Source organism: Syngnathoides biaculeatus, chromosome 22 (genome assembly GCF_019802595.1).
Source record: "Syngnathoides biaculeatus isolate LvHL_M chromosome 22, ASM1980259v1, whole genome shotgun sequence".
NCBI lineage: Eukaryota > Metazoa > Chordata > Actinopteri > Syngnathiformes > Syngnathidae > Syngnathoides > Syngnathoides biaculeatus.
In genome coordinates this window covers 13941129-13960856 of record NC_084661.1, presented here as the reverse complement: position 1 = coordinate 13960856, position 19728 = coordinate 13941129, and the positions used below count along the sequence as shown (strand labels likewise).

General features: G+C 43.6%; 4 protein-coding genes across 4 annotated transcripts; 1 reads left to right on the top strand and 3 right to left on the bottom strand.

The window, feature by feature from the left end:
- Positions 1–520: 520 nt before the first annotated feature.
- acadsb (acyl-CoA dehydrogenase short/branched chain) lies at positions 521–5344 on the bottom strand. Its single transcript, XM_061810664.1, has 11 exons — positions 5166–5344; positions 4534–4696; positions 4281–4381; positions 3979–4185; positions 2556–2726; positions 2334–2459; positions 2166–2258; positions 2000–2089; positions 1685–1822; positions 1336–1435; positions 521–1211 (listed from the first exon to the last, which is right to left on the bottom strand). The coding sequence occupies exons 1-11, from the start codon at positions 5196–5198 to the stop codon at positions 1135–1137; spliced, it is 1299 nt and encodes a 432-aa protein (XP_061666648.1). The 5' UTR covers positions 5199–5344; the 3' UTR covers positions 521–1134.
- A 103-nt stretch (positions 5345–5447) lies between these two features.
- On the top strand, positions 5448–7783 carry LOC133495729 (zinc finger protein Pegasus-like). Its single transcript, XM_061810665.1, has 3 exons — positions 5448–5911; positions 6061–6246; positions 6543–7783. Exons 1-3 carry the CDS (start codon positions 5794–5796, stop codon positions 7412–7414), a joined length of 1176 nt encoding a protein of 391 aa, XP_061666649.1. The 5' UTR covers positions 5448–5793; the 3' UTR covers positions 7415–7783.
- A 383-nt stretch (positions 7784–8166) lies between these two features.
- Positions 8167–10886, bottom strand: LOC133495730 (L-seryl-tRNA(Sec) kinase-like). Its single transcript, XM_061810666.1, has 6 exons — positions 10582–10886; positions 9579–9831; positions 9089–9290; positions 8940–9015; positions 8610–8703; positions 8167–8437 (listed from the first exon to the last, which is right to left on the bottom strand). The coding sequence occupies exons 1-6, from the start codon at positions 10801–10803 to the stop codon at positions 8214–8216; spliced, it is 1071 nt and encodes a 356-aa protein (XP_061666650.1). The 5' UTR covers positions 10804–10886; the 3' UTR covers positions 8167–8213.
- A 176-nt stretch (positions 10887–11062) lies between these two features.
- zgc:174164 (uncharacterized protein LOC570656 homolog) lies at positions 11063–19400 on the bottom strand. The gene is made up of 22 exons (XM_061811002.1): positions 19206–19400; positions 19020–19084; positions 18842–18924; positions 18693–18768; positions 18510–18586; positions 18160–18352; positions 17995–18057; positions 17363–17434; positions 17114–17283; positions 16953–17043; positions 14947–15077; positions 14688–14859; positions 14014–14103; positions 13664–13859; positions 13052–13163; positions 12792–12972; positions 12389–12475; positions 12198–12303; positions 11890–12025; positions 11717–11816; positions 11485–11522; positions 11063–11403 (listed from the first exon to the last, which is right to left on the bottom strand). Exons 1-22 carry the CDS (start codon positions 19270–19272, stop codon positions 11280–11282), a joined length of 2430 nt encoding a protein of 809 aa, XP_061666986.1. The 5' UTR covers positions 19273–19400; the 3' UTR covers positions 11063–11279.
- Between the last annotated feature and the right edge of the window lie 328 nt (positions 19401–19728).

Sequence of the window (19728 nt, the reverse complement as noted above, 5' to 3'; positions counted from 1 at the left end):
GGCAACCTCCGCCCTGCGGGCCACGTGCGGCCTTCGAGAAGTCGCGATTCATCCAGCCAAGACATTTTTAAAATAAACATTGGAGCTTTTCAAACACCTCCATTACAAAATCAATGTTCAGTCATATCTAATAAGAGCAAATCGCGCTGTTCGACTTTGACTTGAGAGCAATCTCATACGGGTGGAAGCTGCTGCAGGCTGACGTAAAAAAATCACACAAAATATTGAGTTACAGTTAAAAATAAATAAGCAAATAAATCAATATAAATTTAAAAAAAATGTTGTACCTAAAGGAGTGGCCAGTTATTGCAATGTGCTTCAGTGTGTTCACACAGAAATTGAATCAGTCCCACCCGAAAATAAAAGAAGTGAGTCAATTATTCATAACAGGCTCTTCTTCTTCTTCTTTTTAATGTGAAGCGCATATATGGCAGGGAAGCTCATTAGAGGTGACAGGCCAGTCATTGAACGTAATTGACTGCTCCGAGTTTGTCCGTCGTGAAGTGGGAGAATGCTGCGCTCTAGTGGACAACGGGGAAACAGGACAGGTGGCTGGGGAACCCTTTTTCCCCCACTTTGATCAACAAGTATACACATGCGCAACAAGAAGATGGAATAATCCATTGCACGAGAAGGGAGGAGGGATTTACTTGTCTTGTGCAATCATAGATTAAACATTTTCATGTTTTCAAGCACGAGCAAGGCAAACAATCATAACTGCTTTACATCAGAGAAATATTAGCTTGTGGAGCTTTCCCAAAGCCGTTTCCAGTATTTTTAATATTAGGTAAATAAACCACGACAATTATACTAACAGTCTTCTTACTTTAATGAGGTTGGTTTAGCGCGAAGGCACAGAAACATTAAAAAGAAGAGAATCCATTGCTGTGGTGGTACATTTCTGCATAATCAAATGATCATAACTGGAATATCCATACAAATTGACATCAGTGCACCACAAAGAAGGACATAAGAAATGGCAAAATGTAACAACAAATCCATGTCTTGTAGGGATGCGGGGAGACAACTCCATCGTCCTTTCCAAAGTCACGTGACGCACGCAATAATGAATGTGGGGAGTGTAACGTGGCAGTCTTGGTAGTGCAATTTGACGGGTTACAGTTGGACAGAATCCTAAACGTCATACTCCTTATCGATGAATTTGGCCATAGTGGACAGCTGGATGTTTGTCGTGCCCTCGTAGATGGTACCTGTATCGGAAGACAAACGTTCAAAACTGTCATTTTGGTCCAATCCCAAAGCGCGGTTCACTAATGCCGGAAAACACTTCGTATTTTCCTGCTGTATTGCCAGCATTTTTGTGCACGTACGTACCAATTTTACAGTCCCTGTAGTATTTCTCTATTGGGTAGTCTTTTGTGAAGCCCACCCCTCCCATCCATTCGATGCATTTGGACGTCGTCAAGGTGGCAACCTGATGAAGACAAGAACAAAAAAACACCAGTTGACCACTTTGGCCTAAATTCAATGCCCGTGTTACCTATACTTTGCATTTTCTTGGTCTTAACCAGGTGATTTAAAACAGCAACTTTATGCCACTCCAGTTAAAAAAAAAAAAGACTCTTTCCATTGTTGCCAATAACAAAAATGTTCCGTTTGACCCGGAATGTTTGACTGCACGAGTCCATTCTACAAGAATGGCTAAGGAAGCGTGAGGCGTCACCTCCGCCGTGAAGTATTTAGCCATGCAGGCCTCCTTGATGAAGGGTCTGCCGGCCTCCTTCAGACGGGCGGCGTTGTACGTCAGCAGGCGGGCGGCTTCGATTTGCGTCGCCACGTGGGCGATTTGGTGCTGCATACCCTGAAGGGCGAATGGTTGCAGAGAGAAAAACAGACACTTTGATCAACACCATGGGGGAAATTCAGTCGCCCTTCCAATAACTCATCTGTTGTGTTCATGAAATGCATGACAACAGAATTACATAGTGGATAAAAATAAAATGCAGCATGTCTCCTTGAATATTTATATCAAATTTACCTGAAAGTCGAAGATCCGTTTTCCGAACTGCTTCCTCTGTCTTGTGTAAGGAACCGTTTGGTCAAAGCAACCTTGTGCAACACCGAGCATCTATAACACAGTTAACATTAAAAAATTACTCATTTTATAAGATTTTCTTTTAAACGTAATTTTTCTTTTTTAATACCTGAGCTGCAATTCCAATCCTCCCCTCATTCAGCATCCCGATAGCGTACTTGTACCCGTGACCGACCTGGCCCAAGATGTTCTTCTCGGGCACCTGAACGACATAGGGTGCAATTTTTGCAGCGGTCACGAGATTCATTTGGCGCCAAAGCAGGTCTCGAGTTCAGACCTTGACGTTGTCAAAATTAAGTGGGCAGGTGGAGGACGCGCGCAGGCCGAGTTTGTTTTCCTTCTTGCCGATTTCCAGGCCTTCCGTTTCCCGGTCGACGATGAAGCAAGTGATGCCCCTGTAACCCTGTCAATCGCAAATCATAAGCCTCGGAACTTCTGACAATTCAACTTTTTGTTCCTTGAAAAGGGGATGAGTTTATTTAGGGCTGGAGCGACTCACAGCTGAGGGGTCCACATTGGCCATCACCAGGAACACGCCGGCATGTTCCGCATTGCTGATCCACATCTTCGACCCGTTGATGACGTAGTAGTCTTTGTGCTTTTCCGCACGGGTCTTCAGCGCAAAAGCGTCGCTACCCGACTCGGCCTCGGACAGGCAAAAGCTGCCGATCTGCGTGAGAGAAAAATCTGGGAAAATGCACTTCGGAACGTGCCGACTGAGAGACCGGAAGAGTCACAGAAAGGTGTAGAGCTCGTGCACCTACGTCATAAAATCACGTGACTTTTGTTTTCCTTGCCATATTGCCGGTCAAGCTAAAAATTGCTCAATGTTAAGTCGGTTGGAGACGACACGGAAATATGTCTTGTAGCACGACGCAGAGTCTTGTCCGATACTGTCAGACATTTAAAAGGTGAAAATATACAATTGTACGTGGAAAAATTAGATACACTCGGCATAGTGGACCCGTATTTAATCCCGAAATCGATGTTTTCGCCGATAAGAAATTGGACTGTTTATTCGCTTCCGCTCATCTTGGACAACCGGATAAACACACGGATCTGGTGAGTAAGTCGTACGCAGAAAACTTTGAAAGCGTATAAAAGTCTGGACGCATACGAATACTTTGTTGCTGGATTTGTTCTCAATCAGGAATAAATTCCACATAGTGACGGTTTTGACGGCTTGTGAACGCGGAAGTGTGTTCGGCCACACGTTAACTTTTGCCGGAATCCATCGATCTTTTCAGCTAGTATTCAATACAAATACCAATATTTAAATATATGACCCCTGGTTTTACACAAACTCGCATTCATTAACGATGATTGGAAAAAAAAAAAAAAAGAGGACGGAGTTATCTCCATGGAACGTACATGGAAGCGATTGCGGTCACACTTTACCTCTGTAAACCTCTGCGACAGACATTCTTTTAACACGCATTGTTCTCAAATGAGCCAACTTGGCATTCTAAATACTTCTTGGTAATTTGAGATTGAGAAGAATAATTCCTACCTGAAATGATGCAATCGCTACAGAGGCGTGTGTGGATTTTGGTTGGCCACCATCCATCACATTTAATTGCCGAAATCCATCGATATTTTCTGATCTTTTCAGCTGGTATTCCATAAAATGATCTCTTTGAATATCTGTCTCGTCTGTTGTGACAACCGACAGCACGACAGGTCACAGGTATTGGAAATATTCTCCTCCGGTTCAACGTCTCCCACAATGTCGAGCCGATCTGTTTGAACGGCAATGTGGCGCCGTGAAAATGGTCACGTCACGTGCACGAGCTCTATAGGAGTGGACATCCTCATATGATTAATAATGGTCAACAAAATTCTCATATCTGAAGAAGCTAAATAGTGTCAGTTGAACGTATCAGCAGTGTTTTTTCAATTGCAATAAATGTAAAATGTCTCACCATGTCGGTAGACAACCGGCTGAGGTACTTCTCCTTCTGTGCCGCAGTGCCCAGTTGCACGAAGAGCGTGTTGATCAGAGTGTTCTGGATGTCGCACAGCACGGCCACGGAGGCGTCCACCTTCGCCAGCTCCTCGATGACCAGGATGGAGGAAAAGAACGTTGAGCCGGTGCCGCCGTACTCCACGTCGATCTCGATGCCCATGAGCTGCCCGGCGGAATGAAAGAAGGAATAAAAAGCATTGTGCAACTCACACCATTCCTCATTTCAGAAAGATTCATGGGAGAAAGAAGGCGTCTTACACCCTGCTCAAATAGAGACGTGATCACTGCTTCGTCCAAGTTAGATTGCTCATCCATCTTTGCCACAAAGGGGGCGATACGTTCTTGTGCATACTTTTTCACTGTCAAAACACACAGAAACAATTAATGGGCTCTGCATTAATATTATTGCAGTGGTGCTATGAGTTATGAGTTGAAGTAATTCTGTGACCACAACGGTAGTTCCAAACACGTGTATCTCATGTATATATGAAAATTACATCATTATGCTCACCCGATTCCCTCATCATACTCTCCTCCTCAGAAAATGACTGGAGAGGAGGGAAGTTCACCACGCCGCTCGTCTGCACTGAGTCCACATCCAGGGCAGACTTGGTGGACGTGTTCCTCCATCCTGGCTGGAATCCCGCCCACGACCGAGTGAGCTTTCTGCAAGACTTAGACAACAGACAGAAAATCATTCCAGACACTTTTGCCTGCAAAAATTTAGCAATGCCAACATTTTCCAATGTAATATGTGACACGCTTTACAGTTTGTGAGAGAATAAATGACTTGGCAGTTTGGAAATTGCAACACCTCGAATGGCCGAGAAGCAAACTTGAAACTACCCCATACAGAATGTGAATTACAGAGTCCACTATTAAAAATCCCTATAATGTGATAACAAACTAACGGTTAGCCCGTTATCACATTCCATTTGTCTAACGGAGTAAGGAAAGATTGCATATGTTAAAAAAAACAACAACAGCATGTGACTCTCAATGCTAGCTTTTAGCATCTCTGCTAATTGCTTTTGCGACGTTGCTAACGTAAGAGGCATCTAGTGCAGGTGAGAATTTAACGAAATTTACAAAATCAGACATACTTGGCATGTAATGACGCGAAGTCACCGTTCACAGACTTACCTTTGACAAAGTCCTTACCAACACGGCGGCCATGACTTGTTACACAATGTTTACATGCCTACGTCACATCAGGTGGATGTTGCATTTAAAAAAACCATCGGGCATACGAGGATCACTTACTGTCAAAGATGACATGACAAAGGTATTTTATTAATATGGCTATTTTGTTTCCTACAAAATATAAACACAAAGAAACCGTTTGTATAATGCTCTGAATAGAACTGGGGCTTCAGGTGAACATTTTATGAATATAGTTGTTACAATTTCTTATAGTCTTTGAATACAACACTACCGAAACGGACTACAAAGGCGTGTTGGGAAACAACTGGTAGCTGCTAAACGTTCGCCTGCCAGCTAATGAGATACATTATTCTAACCGTGTCTGTTAGAATAATTAAAATTAAACGTTATGTCATAGGAGAGGGTAGAGGGAAAGAGACTCAATGGACGACATTAGAGTGGAAGGAAGGACCGCTGCGAAGGTTCGAAATGGCGTGCTAACGGTTAGCCAAGTTGCTAACATCTCACCGGTTGAAAGTGCTGTTTGAAGCACGTCTGTTTTATAGTCGACACATTGTGTCCTTTTTGGGGCATGTTCGTCAAGTCGCAGCGCTAAACGACGAGCACGATGGAAGAGATAAAGACGGAACCCGTGGATTTCGTGAGGGAATTCCAAGAGTACCTGACACAGCAAACGCAACACGTCAACATGATCTCGGGCTCGATTTGTGAGGAAAAGGACCCAGGTATGGATGTGGAGGAAGCACTTTGCACAGTTAGTCGTTTTCCCTTGATATCCATGTTAAAGTTCACATACTAGTATCCTCTTTGTAATACATTTCAGTGCAGTATTAGCGCTAGTGTCTTCCTAGTAACGTTGTTTTCCTACTACTAGCCCCGAGGAGTGAACACAATGGTCTGGACCCCCCGTCGGTGGAGGTCAGCCTGCCCGTGGAGGAAGGCTCGGATGTGCAAATGGACGGCCTGGAGAGGACGTGCGATGGCAAATACAAGTGCAGCTTCTGCAGCTACGCCAACAAGGGCATGGCTCGATTGATAGAACACATTCGCATCCACACAGGTCAGACCACCGGAACTAGCATAACCAGTCGTTTACTAGTTGGCGGATAGCCTAACAAGCTAACACGGCAGGCTACATTCTCACCCAGTGCTCTTGCATCCAAAGAGCGGTGGTGTTTAAAAAAAAAACAAAAACACAACAACAAAAAAATTTTTTTTTAATACATTCAGTGGTGCATTGACTTTGTGAGTCATTTCATGGGAACGCCGAAAGAACTCAAATCTGTCTTTCCACATTGAAATGCAGTAATACTAAAAGTAATTTGTCATAAATTGCCCCTCCCTTGTGTCTGGCAGGAGAAAAGCCGCACCGCTGCCAGCTGTGCCCGTTCGCCTCGGCGTATGAACGGCACCTGGAGGCCCATATGCGCTCGCACACAGGCGAGAAACCGTACAAGTGCGACCTGTGCGCCTTCCGCTGCAGCGACCGCAGCAACCTGTCGCACCATCGCCGCCGGCGCCACAAGCAGCTGCCCGCTCGGGTGGCGCGCCCGCCCTTCGTCGGCAAGCGAGGCCTGGCCACCCTGCAGAAGCGGAGCGGCTCGCTGGGCTTCGGCAGACGCCTGCTCATCAATTTCACCCCGCCGCCCAAGTCGGACTACGCCAGCGACGCGCTTCACAAGCATCACCACCATCTGAACATGGCTGAGCACAGGAACCCCCCCAGGCTGCTGCAGAGTGACTTCAACAGAGGAGCGAACATTTTTAGCAACCCGCTAGAGCAGCTGGCTTCACTGCAGCCGGGCGACCTCCACTCCGAGCCGTCTCACGTTACTCAGAACGGTGACGAAAAGCCCATTGTGATACAGGAAGTCACGGGCGCGCGAGCCACGTCATGTTCCAACGGCGTGCAGACTTTGACCCCCAAAACGGAGTACTCCGCTTCGGACCACAGGAGCTCCGCATCCGGACTCTGCTCGGACACCCAGGCCGAGGCGTTGTGCGCGAGCCGCAGCCGGTCCGGCACTCCGCTCGCCACCACGCCGGAATGCGACGAGCCACAGCGGTGCCCGCACTGCGACATTCAGTTTCCCGACAACGTCCTGTACACCATCCACATGGGATGCCACGTCTACGAGCACCCCTTCCGTTGCAACGTCTGCGGCCACACATGCACGGACAAGTACGACTTTGCCTGCCATTTTGCACAAGGGCAGCACAGGAAGTGACTCTGTTTGGAATAACTCCCGAGTCACAATACGCTACTCGCAAAAATGTAGTGATATTGGAGATTTGGGTAAAATTTCATCCATAAAATGCACCACGATGGTGCCTTAAGATACAAGTTTATTTTGTTCCATGGCCACACTCATAACTTACAACTCAATTTCAAATTATCTTTCCCTGTTGCAATGAAGGGATGTATGAAGGAGTATGTCAAGTGTCCCTGGTAAACCATTTTGTATTTCTTTGCAGGAATGTAGTTTTCCGTAGGCAGCTACGCATGTAACAACACGTGAATTAACAGTATTTTACATACTTTGTTTTTATCATTCAGCTAAATTAGCTCGACACACTAACTGTGCCTGTACTTTATTTTTTTAATCACGTCTATATTGTAAATTGCACGACTTTACACTCTCTTTCAAAACAACTATATATAAAGAATTTTTTTAATTTACCGGTAAATTTGATCATTTTGAGTTTGTAGCTTTTTTGTTTTGGAAATATTTAAGTCTTTCACCATAATTGTATTCCCTATAGTCTACATACAATTTCCCAGTAGATGACATATATGGTCTTTAATAGATGAATGATAACATTTGTGGTTGGAGCATAAATAGTTGGTTTCTCCACACCTAAGTAAGCCTCGTTGCTTGAACCGATGAAGCCAGCTCGGATGAGAGGTGAACCGTCTTCTAAGATAAGTTGCGATTGTTTTAATGTCCTGAGAATGCAATGACCTGGATGAATGAGAACGTTCACAGGCACGCTTTAATATAATAAAGGCATTTTTCAACAGACTGGCTAAAAGTCGGAATGATTCTGGATTATTTTTAACATGATTTCTTGTCTCTCGCCGTCGAAACGGGCCACTGCCGTCTTCACAACACGGTCCACATCTACATCCTCTCCTGGACTAAAATTCGGGTCCTGAAGAAACTGTCCACGCAACCTTTGGAGGAATTGCGCTTTGGATTCGTTTAGGTGAGCGGCCAAGGACCTCATGTGTTGAGACGATGCGCCAGTTTCTGAAATTTCACAAATGGGTGGTTCTGATTGGCTAAATCCCACATTTAGAAATTGACCAGAAAGAAACATGTATTCAGTTCTCAAGTATTGTTACAACAAAACAAAACTGAGCATGTTCAAATGAAATACAATGAATCAACATGAAAAATAATAACATTGTGGACAGCTGACCTCTGGCTTTTTTCATAGCCTCTGAAATGAGACGACGACAGGCCTGGTCAGCCTGGTGAATTACGCTGGCTGCGCATCTTTGCCGGTCAGCCTCCTGCAGGGTAAAAATCCAACACTTTAAGTGCTATATTTGAGCAAATTTTATGTTCCTAACAAATCACAACTGATATCAACTGAAAGTGGAATTGAAAGGACAATTACAAATGAACTAAGGTGAAGAAATGCAGAGAAACTTTTTTTTTTTTTTTTCAATTTAAAAGCCAAACCGCAACTATTTGTGGAAAAACTATATGGTGTAAATTCATCATTCCTGATCCGTCTTACACAAACCTTTTGTTCTCTGTCGTCGTCGACTGGGCTCAGTGGGTCGCTGAGTGCATTAGAGATCAACTCCATCACTTTCTGTCTGAAAAAAAACAGATTGAAGAATAGCAAAAGAAAGAGGGGGGAAAAAAATACAACTCATATGTTCATCTTACATGTCGCAATTTGTCAATTTATCTGCAGTGTCCACTGCGATGCTCTTTGCCTCCCACGGGTTTTTTATCGGATTGGGACGCTCTTGACGCTTCGCCATCTCCTCGATGACGCCGGTGGGGACGGGACAAGGACGGTTGTCATTCCGGCTAACGCACAGGTCCAAGTGGCACTGTGCGTACACCTGGCAAAAACCCAGTGAGTCTGCAACGGCAGCATAACACAGAGGTGAGCTAATGTATCTGTTGTGCTTTGTGCTTGCATTTATTTGTGCAGGTATTTTGTCATATTTAAATTTTAATCCCCGTTGAGCTAAATTATCAAATTGGGTAATATATATAATTGAGAGTAAAAATTCAGTTTTACTTTTGTGCATTTCATTCTGTACCATTTTACTTGTATCAGTATTTTTTTTTGTACTTCGACTTATGTGTAAATATTTTTGCCACCTCTTTCTTACATTTTTTCCCCAGATTGTGAAAATATGCCTACACTTTCTAGCCAGCTGGAAGACTTCATATCTCATGCTTGGATAGTAGAAATTGTCATCCAGCAGAAACAAAAGCGGCGCCGCGTCATCCCGGTCAGGGCTGAAAGGCGACGTCAGCAGGGCACGGGCGCAGCGTTCCCATGCGGCCCAGTCGATGCCGACGCCGCTGGGAAACTCAAGCGGGATTTCCTGTTTATCCAGGAACTTCTCAATGCACTGCAACACAGCATGGCGGTGGAGCTTCCACTCTGTGCGCTGGAAAAGGTAAAAAAAATAAACCGACATGCATCAATGGTCACATTGGTAGCCCAAAATTGCACGAAGGTTTCCTCAAGTTATATCGTGGGTCACCGTTCACTTTTTTTGAGCATTTGTTGGAATATTACACTATTCTTTCTTTTTGTAACAGCCTCCCATGTGGGAAAGGCGAGCCACAATTGCTGATGCACATGTTTCAAGCATGTGGGATGAGTAAATCTATAAAAATAGGAGATTAACAGTATAAAAGATGTACTCCATTATGTAAAAATCTATACACAGTGTACTCCCACAATGGGGATTGAGACTGAGCACTGCCACCAAAAGCTAAAATCTACATATACGCCCAACCAAGAAGGCTTATTGTCTACAAATGCAAAAAAAAAAAAAAATGCCAAAGCCATTAAAAAAAAATATTAAACTAGACAGACTAAACTATGGCCTTGTGTTGAAGTTCTTGCCCCTCAGTTCAACCTCGATGCTTGGCACCAAGATTCCATCAGATGGCGACAAAGCATGATTTTTCCTTCATGGTTTTGCCCTGAACACAAAAATTCTACAATGGAGCCAAATGAATGGATACAATGGTGTTCAGTAGATATTCGAATGGCACTGCAGCATAATGTCTACATGCAAACGTTATGTATCAATTACTTGTAATTTTATTAGTATTTTTAATAATGCATATGCGTAAAAAATGACGAATACATTATTTCAAAAACACAAAAAGATTATTTGAAACTTTACCGCCTGCTGTAACGTAGCGTCTTCGACTGCCTCTCTGGTGTTAAAAGCCTGACCCGGGATTAGCTCGTCGTACGGAATGACAGCGGCTCTCCACCCGCGACGTCTCGCGGCGTGACAGACACTGCGGGACAGGGAGGACTTCCCCGCTGCGGGTAGACCGCAGAGGACGCACAGACAAGCCCGAGTCCGGCTGAAGCGCTTGGGGTTGACCGACGTTGCCATAAGACGGCCACAAAACTTGTTTACATTGCTACGGCGGCCATATCAGTTTACCCAGACTTCCGGGTTCGCAGATGAACCGCCCACTTCCGGTTGAAGCCCAGGAAAAATAAAATAAACTGATCAGTTAAATTTTCTTTCTGGAAAACACACAAAGTGTTGGGCCTTACAAAAAACAACAACAACAAAAAAAAAAAGCTAATCGTAGAACAGAAAATTTTTTCTATAAGTAAAGGAGGATTAAGAAAAAAGTTAAGACAAAATTACAATTGAAATTTCCTTTAATTCAAAAAAACATTAAAATTGTTCCAAAACTATACAATATATACAGTATAAGTAACTAACAACTGAATTACATACGTTCCAATAAATATTAGTGATACACATGACATTCTGCGGATTTAAGAGTGCATTCATCTGAGCTGTAAACAACTTTTTACATTTGAAATTCACACACATACACACACAAAAAAAAAATCTTAGTTTGGTGGACGCGGGGAGGGAATCGCTTTCGGGACTCCGGGCCCCTGTCTGGGAGCCAAATGGTGTGAAGAGTTAGTGTTCAAATCAGCATTCCAATGATCCCCTTCTCCATACCTGAAACTGAAAGTGTGCACCAAATCAGAAATTGAAATTGGACAAGTGACAAATGTACAGTAATACATACGATTAATGCGTTCTTACCCAGAAATCGGAGCTGAAGTAGCCGGCGAGTATGGAAGCTGTAACGAGGAAAAAATAAGAAACTTCAGGTACTGTATATCACAAGGATATTCGAAAACCTTTCCACACAGACAACCTCCTGGTTCGTATTTACTCAGCGCATTTAGCGGAAACCAAAACTGGTTTGTCTAGACGCTGCATATTACACGTAATTGAATACCCTGCAACGGTGACAAGTAAAGAAAATATTTACCCTCTGTGGAGGGACATCGTCTGGGATACGAGTGGTAGCGTGCGTCTCGGTATTGCCGTTTGAATGTTGATTAGCGCTGCCGTGTCCAGAATGTTGTGGCCTGGGAAAGTTGAAATAAGCACGCTTACATTTTTACTTCATCTTCAAAAATCATACAGTAAGATTCTGTTTACCTGAAACGGCGAACCTGTTTGAGGCACGGGTTGAATGCATCCCTCCTGAAGAGGAAGAGCAGCACCAGAACAAGAAGAACCAGCACAGGCACGACGAGCAGGAAGAAGATCAAAAGGCCGTTTCTGAGTGAGTAGTCTTGAGGTACACAATGTACATTTGATGAGGGTCAAGTTTGGACAAAAAACTGTTGCAAGATCCAGAAAACTGCTATTTTTGTCTTAGATATTTAAGACAATACTCCTTTTTTTAATAGTATGTAAAATGCCTGAGAACAGACTGGCATCGGGAAATCAAATCTTGAGGGCACCTATCTTGGTGGGACCGCTGTCGATGCTGCCGCCTCCCCCCGCACGGTTACAGTTTGGCGGGCTCCAACCATCGTCGCAGTGGCAGTTTCCTTGGTCGTTGCATACCTGGAGACAAAAAAAACAAAAAGCCTAACACAGTGAGACTTGATGAAACGACAATGAAGAGGTGGCGAAAAAGCATCATCCTAACCCCGTGGTCGTTGCAAGTCGTCTGGGCATCGCATGCTAAGTTGGGAAGCAGAGCCGAGGCATTCACGCACCTAAAATCGAGGCAGGTCTAAAAAGAAGAGAACAATGAAAAAATGTGAACGTGCTAGAAAGGTAATATTGAGTGTAGGAAAACCATTGATGCATTTCCCGAGCCGCTTATCCTGCATGTTCTCCCCATGCCTGCATGGGTTTTCTCTGGGCACTGCGGTCTCCTCCCACATCCCAAAAAGTTTTTGTGTGTGTGTCACAAAAAAAAAAAAAACAAACAAAAAAAAAAAAACAGCACAATTGAAAGACATTCTAAAGAAAAAGCTAGAATAGAGAAAGTTTCCCGGATGGTCTTCTAAAAAGATTCTGGTCGTATTTCTTTTTCATCTGCTTACTTTGCCTTCAGCACACGGACTCCCGGGGTTAACATAGGCAGGATCCAGCACATCTGGCCCGAGGTTGAAGTCGGCGTTGACACACCTGGACCCGTTTATGACCTGGATACTGACGTGGGCGCCTGGAGGCGGTTGGTTGACGTCCACATTAGTGCACTGCACTTTTCCGCACATGGCGTCCCTGCAATTTAACACTCATTTGACCTTTTTCCACCCATTCCTATTTCAGGGTTAGATCAGCAGACAAAAATTACACTCACGCCACCGCACATCTGATGTAATCTCCACTGCTGGTGATCCCACAGTTCCCAAATAGGTTGCCCTGCATGTTTGCATGCAGAAAACAAACATCTGACGCCTTTGTCGCCGGATCTGACAAAATGAGTGGAAAAACATTCTTTGAAATTCAATATTATTGACAAAAGAACCAAAGTACTATCAACGAGACACTTCCTGTACTATGTTGAAAAGACGCAGACCATGAATTCCGTATCTGAGCCTCTAGAAGGGATTTACCCAACTTAATCCACCATTATTATGTGCCCCCCTCCAAAACAAAAAATAAATAATTGAAGCAGTGAAGCTATGAGACAGTTGGGAACAAAGTAATATAATTTCATGGGGGAAAAAGTACCGTATTTTCCGCACTATAAGGCGCATCCAAAAGCCTTTAATTTTCTTAAAAGCAGACGGTGCGCCTTATATATGGAAAAAAGTTTTAATGTAGGCCATTCATTGGAGGTGCGCCTTATAATGCGAAAAATACGGTACTTCTGGTAGTTTTTAGGCCAGCGGAGAAGGCCTGGCTAACCCAGACCAACAAGCATGACTACAACTATTGACGAAGAAAAAAAAAAAAAAAAAAAAACTACCTGGTGCAAAAAGACCTCGGCACTGGGAGTCGTATGTCTGGCATCGGCCCTCGTAGCAGTACGCCGCGTTGTTCTGACAGGACAGGCCGTCCATGATGTAGAAGTCGTTGGGGCAGAAGGCACTGGTGCCATTACAGAACTCGGGAAGATCGCACGCGTCGACAGACCCCCTGCACTGTGTCCCAGCAACTCTGAACTATGAAGAATAAAATAAAACAAAGGCCTTCAACAAAAAGGTGGAGAATTTTGCCAAACTGGGTTCAGCACCACATTGCACACCTGTAAAAAGTAATATTATCAGTTATAAAACGTAAAAAAAGTAGTGGCAAAGGGATAAAAAGTGTCCCTACCTGACAGTCATTACAGCAACTCCCCTGAGCACACGAGGATCCAGTGCTGAGTTTGCAAGTGGCAGCAACACAACATCTATTCTGGCATTCCTGTCAAGACAGGGTCAAGACAAACCTGGGTAATTATTTAAAAAAAAAAAAAAAAAAAAAAAAAAAACACAACCCTAAAATGTGCATTATATATAAAATAAACATTTTATGATCATTCCACAGCATTTTTTCATCGTTTTTCGATGACCTGACACTGAATGATGGATTCATGTTCAATACTGAATGGGAACTGAAACCATACAGGTCGCACAGAGTTCATGTGAGCCAACTGCAACAACGTCAGTGACTTACAAGAATTCATATGAAATCAAAAAAAAAGGTTGACTTTTGGTTTGGACACCTCGTGGTGGACAAGCTTGTGTCATGGAAGTATGGAATTATAATTACCCATTTACATGTGTGATCTTTCTGTTACGAAATAAGAGTTAAAATGTCATTTTTTTTAACCATAAAAATTTATCTATCAACAACGGCGTTCCTCCAGGCTCCATGCTTTGTCCCTTTGTTTTCTCAATTTACATGCTCCCACAATGTGAACTCATTGCTTGTCATGGACTCTCTTTCTACACATTTGCTGATGACACATGAAAAAGCTTGTGAAGAACTGTCATATAGTAAAGTACCTCTGGGGTGCCGCAGTCACACTCCTCGCCTTCTTCCAACAAGCCATTACCACATTGCGAGGTGCCAATGACATCCGAAAGGGAAGGCTGGTTTATCAGACACACCCCTCGTCCCCTGAGGATGAGCGCCTCAAAATCTTCGCCGCTGCACCGGCTGAAACTTGTGGCGCCGCTAAATGGTAAACGGTATCAGCAGATGTTTTGGAAATAATTCGATGGGAAAGTACACAAAAACATTTTTTTTTTTTTAAATTATCACCTTGCGCTGGCTGCCATGATGCAGCTTCCTCCATCACAGTTGCAGCGGTTGTCATCATGGTTCATGCCCAGGTTGTGACCCATCTCATGGGCCACAATGGTGGAGGCAAAAACAAGCGAGTCGTCGCCAAACTGGTAAATCACATTCAACTCAGTCAGCAACGATAAGAAAATCAAGGTAATATTTCCTACATGTCAAACTGTTCCTTCAAATCAAGAGTAGAAAAAAGAAGAGTTCCTCTATAAATGTATTTGGATTTCAAATTTCACAGGTGTGTTAATTTTTAACTCACAGTCAAAGGTCATTATCTGTAAAATCAACCAGGAATTTTCCCTTTTTTTCCCCTCAGGTTTTCTTCAAATTTTGTGGTGTGGTTGGAAAGACAAGTATAACGCAAGAACACAAAACATTTTTGCAGTAAATCTCAGCGAGACAGAGCTCGTGCACCTACGTCATAAAATCACGTGACTCGCCATATTGCCGGTCAAACAAAGCATTGATACAAGTTAATTCCGTTGAGATGAAACGAAAATGTCGTATAGCACGACACCCAGATGTCCGATACCGTACAACATGTAGAAGGTGGTGGTAAACGAAGGTACGTGGAAAAATGAGAGACGTACACGGAAGCGATTGCGGCCACACGTCAACCTCCGTAAACTTGAGATTTCCACAATTTTAAACTTGAAAAAGATATGTAAAACACTATCCCATATCCCAGTGTTCATTTCCCAACAAAAAGACATGCAACTAACCCATTGTAAGGAATCTAAATGCAAAAGAATGGAAAGAATTTAAGTAATCCGCGTTGTCATTGTCATAATGACGTCTCGGTCAAACAGGTTGGACTCCTCTGAACTCTTTCTGTACAGTATGTGACTGTGAGGCCTCCCCATGAATAATAGAATAAATAGTATCACTTTCCACACAAGAGATCGTGCGCCGCATTTATGATGCTAGTTGCTGCTTGGAATAAAACAGTTAAATTAGCTGTGTTGACCTGAGGATTTAGACGGCATGTCGAACCACCCACAGAGATGCTTACGAGTCAAAGTGATGTTCGCTGTGCTTATGGTGGAGCTAACAAATTAGAGATGTTTTACAACTGAAGATGGGAGTTAAGACAGCAATAGTTATGTCACAGAAATTATTTACCCAAGGGCTCAACTCAGCATAATTTTAAGCCAATCACCGATTTATTAGTGGCTAAAAAAGTGTTAAACCGTTGTGAAGTGGTCGGAGGTGACAATTAGTGAAATCAACTACTGCGATATACGAGTCAAACCAACCAAGGTAACACATCAAAAAGGTGGAAATGAGTTTGAAATAAGTGCATTTCCTCAACTGACATCTTTGCATAAACTAAAAAAATAAACATGAACTCCCCCGGTGAAGGTGGTCTCCATTAGGCTAGCACCAATTAGCTGCACGGATAACATTGAAGCGCAGAAGAAGCAAAACAGAAGAACCAGGATTCTACCTTGGTCCGGCGAGGTTAAAGTAAGCCATTTAAAATGAAAAACTTTTGTGTAGGGCGGGGCAGAAGCCCAAACATAACAGTGTACTCTCATATTCAGATTGTTTTAAAACTATTAAATCAGACTTTGTACTTGTCAGACTATTACTTTGGGGTAGTACAACGGGTAATGATTTGCTAGTCATCCGTTAATAATACAAACAACGAAAGGGGTTTTTCGGGGGTCCATCAGAGCTCATATAAAAGACTTCTGTGCTCTAACAATTGGTTAAACCCTACTTAGTGTGCCATTTTTTTCCTGCCCTGAAATTTGGATTTTTGCCTGTTTTACTGCCACTTCTCCTCTCCCCCCCCTATTCTCCTTTGATAGGGGGCGACGTGGCGATAATCGAAGGGAGGCTGTAGCTGGAAGGATTCTCGATAATTGACTCTAAATCAAGTAATGTATAGGAAGGGGCACCAAGTGTGTAAAGGATGTGTTAACGGTAAAAAAATCAACTATGGTGATTTGTTAAGGTGTACGACTAACCACGCTGATTCCTCCAGAGCTGGTCGCCGAACACACTGTGCCAACAAAGGCCATGCCCAGCACACCTCCTGGGAATGAATTTGCCCGACCGCTACAAAAACAACAACTGTTACAACTTGCAGATCGCGTGTCTTCTGATCACCCGACGGCTGTGAACTCACACCACAAGCTGACCAATGTCGTGCCGGTTCCTCGGCAACAAGGTGGACTTCCTCCACTTGACGAAGTTCCGCAGCACGGCGCCTGCGGACCCCTCCACCGCGAAAGGGTTGCCCTCGCTAAAAATCTCCAGGCCCACTAGCACCACACGGATATTCAGCGGCTTGTAATACTACAATGGAAAGGACAGGATAATTAAAAAAAAAAAAATGAACGAAATTAATGCTTCTTGATCTTTTCAGACGTCTTACCCCATCAAGCAGGTTGGCCATTTCCACCATCTCCTCTTGTATCGCAGTTTCATTTTCTTGCTTGAACCGATACTGTCAAAATGAATACAGTGAATGACCGAAAGAACGAGATCCCGGATACAAGTGGCCGAATTGAGATTCCCCCGCAGGGTGTCTGGACTCTCCCTTAGAGATAGGGTGAGAAGCTCGGTCATCCGGGAGGGGCTCAGTGTCGAGCCGCTGCTCCTCCGCGTTGAGAGGAGCCCGATGAGGTGGCTGGGGCATCTGATTCCGATGCCTTCCGGACGCCTCCCTGGTGAGGTTTTTCCGGGCAGAGACCCTGAGGACGACCCAGGACATGCTGGAGAGACTATGTCTCTTTGCTGTCTTGGGAACACCTCGGGATCCCTCCGGAAGAGCCGGAAGAAGTGGCTGGGGAAAGGGAAATCTGGGTATCCCCCTGAAGCTACTTCCCCCGCGACCCAACCCGGAAAAGCGGTAGATAATGGACGGATGGATGGACAGTGAACTCCAGTCTATTTGCTGTTGAATTGACAAATTCACCTACTGACATTTTTTTCCCCCCCGAGTAATGAGAGAACAAACACCCTGGTGAAGATGGCCATTTTCTTTGCGTTCATTTACAAACTTACCCGGAGTTCATCCACAACCAAAACCAGCTCCACGTATCTCGTCTGAGGTAAATTGCGTTTCCTCTATTGAAGCAAAAAACGCGTAGAACAAAAAGGGAACCTTAGAATCTCTGTCTAAAAGTGCAATACACAGCACACATGTACGGTAAATGTGAGCATCCAGACCCGCAGCAGAGATGAGATGACGTGTCTGGGCTCAAAAGGTTCACGGTTCGGGGCAGGCACGGCCTCGTGGATGACGCCACAGGCGACAGAGTCCGTCTGGATATCGGCCAGTCGGTAAAGAAGGTGATCGTTGCTGGCAGACTGCGGCACAGGCTCGAGTCCATAACTCTCGTTTGCAAAAAGGATCACACCCCTGAAGCGGAATGATGGGTAAAACTTTAGGGAAGTGACCATATGTAAAGCGCATGTCAATATTTTGTGGGGGAACCAACGTATAATATAGATATTGAGCAAGGAAATCTGCCAAAAAGAAACGATCAGACAGTCAAGGTCAGTCAATAAAACCAAACCTCAATCCGTAGCACGTGCTGAGCGCCACCATCGAATCCTCGTAGCCTTCCACCTCTCCGTGGTAATAACAATGCACCTGGGAGAAAACAAAAGAAACCATTCAAGCCAGCCAATTAAAACAAAATTCAAAAATGGTTTCCGAAAGGAAAATGGTTCCTAACCCTTAAATTCACATGACTTACATGTTTTGGGTGGGTTCTTGTGGGATTACCAGAGACGTAAAACGTATCCCGAACAAAATCTGGATGTAAAAAGTCTCTGCGAAGGAGGAAATTACATTACATGACATCATCTTGATATAAAATTCTGCAAATGTCAAGTGGCTATAAACCTGTTCCTCTTGAGATGAAGGACGTGAGCTCTGTTTTCTATTTTTAGCTCATATGATTTATACTCCTCGTCAGATTGTTGAAGCTGTTAAAAAAAATACATGAAAAGCTTTTTTTTTTGGGGGGGGGGGGGGGGGGGTTGTTTTTACCTACTTCTGGCCACAATTAACTGTCACTTGCCTTTGTAAGAAGCAGTTGAGGTTGAACAATGGAATAATTGGAAAGTTTTAACCCATTAGTCATGTCTAGAAGTGAAATACAAAAGATTAAGATTAGAGCAATATTCACACGTCGTCAACAACTTTTGGTCGCGTTTTCGGCTTTCGCAGCGAAGAGCGACCGCTCATTAATCGGACAAAGACTCACCCTTGTTGTCTACTCCTGAAATGCAAAAGAAACACAATACAGCGACGGTGAGGTATTCTTCGACCATGTTCTCCCAAAAGCACGTGCTAACTACGATGAGACGTCGATGATAATCCAGTAGTTTTAGTGCAGTCTTATTACCCACCGTGGAACCTCAGTTACCTTCTTCTGCACAGGTGCGTCATAGTGGGAGTGGCCAAAAACAGCTTTTTAATTCTTAAATCTTCTGCTTCAGTTGTATTTGCAAAATAGCTTCTTCACAGCTACACATTATTCTATTTTCAGTCTTTTTTTTTTAAAACAAAAAAAGGTTTACTAGTTATTGTACAACAAACCTCAATAACTAAAACAAATAAATGGATGGATATACTTGTCATCAATTTATGACATGGACGGTCAATAAAAATAAAAATGACATACATATATAAATATATAAAATTAGTTTAAATGTATTGCGCTACAATACAAGGAAAATAGGTTTTATTTCGGTGTTTAACTATCGCGACAAACTACGAGACTTAAC

Excerpts from the sequence above, each read along its gene's own strand:
- LOC133495730 (XM_061810666.1), bottom strand. The coding sequence starts at position 10,803 with ATGGCAACGTCGGTCAACCCCAAGCGCTTCAGCCGGACTCGGGCTTGT. Across the intron at positions 9,016-9,088 it reads AAATTGACAAATTGCGACAT|ACAGAAAGTGATGGAGTTGA; the intron begins GTAAGATGAACA and ends GTTTTTTTTCAG. Across the intron at positions 8,704-8,939 it reads ACGACGACAGAGAACAAAAG|GAGGCTGACCGGCAAAGATG; the intron begins GTTTGTGTAAGA and ends TTTACCCTGCAG.
- zgc:174164 (XM_061811002.1), bottom strand. The coding sequence starts at position 19,272 with ATGGTCGAAGAATACCTCACCGTCGCTGTATTGTGTTTCTTTTGCATT. Across the intron at positions 17,044-17,113 it reads GACATTGGTCAGCTTGTGGT|CGGTCGGGCAAATTCATTCC; the intron begins GTGAGTTCACAG and ends TTGTTTTTGTAG. Across the intron at positions 13,164-13,663 it reads CCGAGGTCTTTTTGCACCAG|ATCCGGCGACAAAGGCGTCA; the intron begins GTAGTTTTTTTT and ends TCATTTTGTCAG.
- LOC133495729 (XM_061810665.1), top strand. The coding sequence starts at position 5,794 with ATGGAAGAGATAAAGACGGAACCCGTGGATTTCGTGAGGGAATTCCAA. Across the intron at positions 5,912-6,060 it reads TTGTGAGGAAAAGGACCCAG|CCCCGAGGAGTGAACACAAT; the intron begins GTATGGATGTGG and ends TCCTACTACTAG. Across the intron at positions 6,247-6,542 it reads ACACATTCGCATCCACACAG|GAGAAAAGCCGCACCGCTGC; the intron begins GTCAGACCACCG and ends TGTGTCTGGCAG.
- acadsb (XM_061810664.1), bottom strand. The coding sequence starts at position 5,198 with ATGGCCGCCGTGTTGGTAAGGACTTTGTCAAAG. Across the intron at positions 2,460-2,555 it reads CCAATGTGGACCCCTCAGCT|GGTTACAGGGGCATCACTTG; the intron begins GTGAGTCGCTCC and ends TGCGATTGACAG. Across the intron at positions 1,212-1,335 it reads CTACAGGGACTGTAAAATTG|GTACCATCTACGAGGGCACG; the intron begins GTACGTACGTGC and ends CTTCCGATACAG.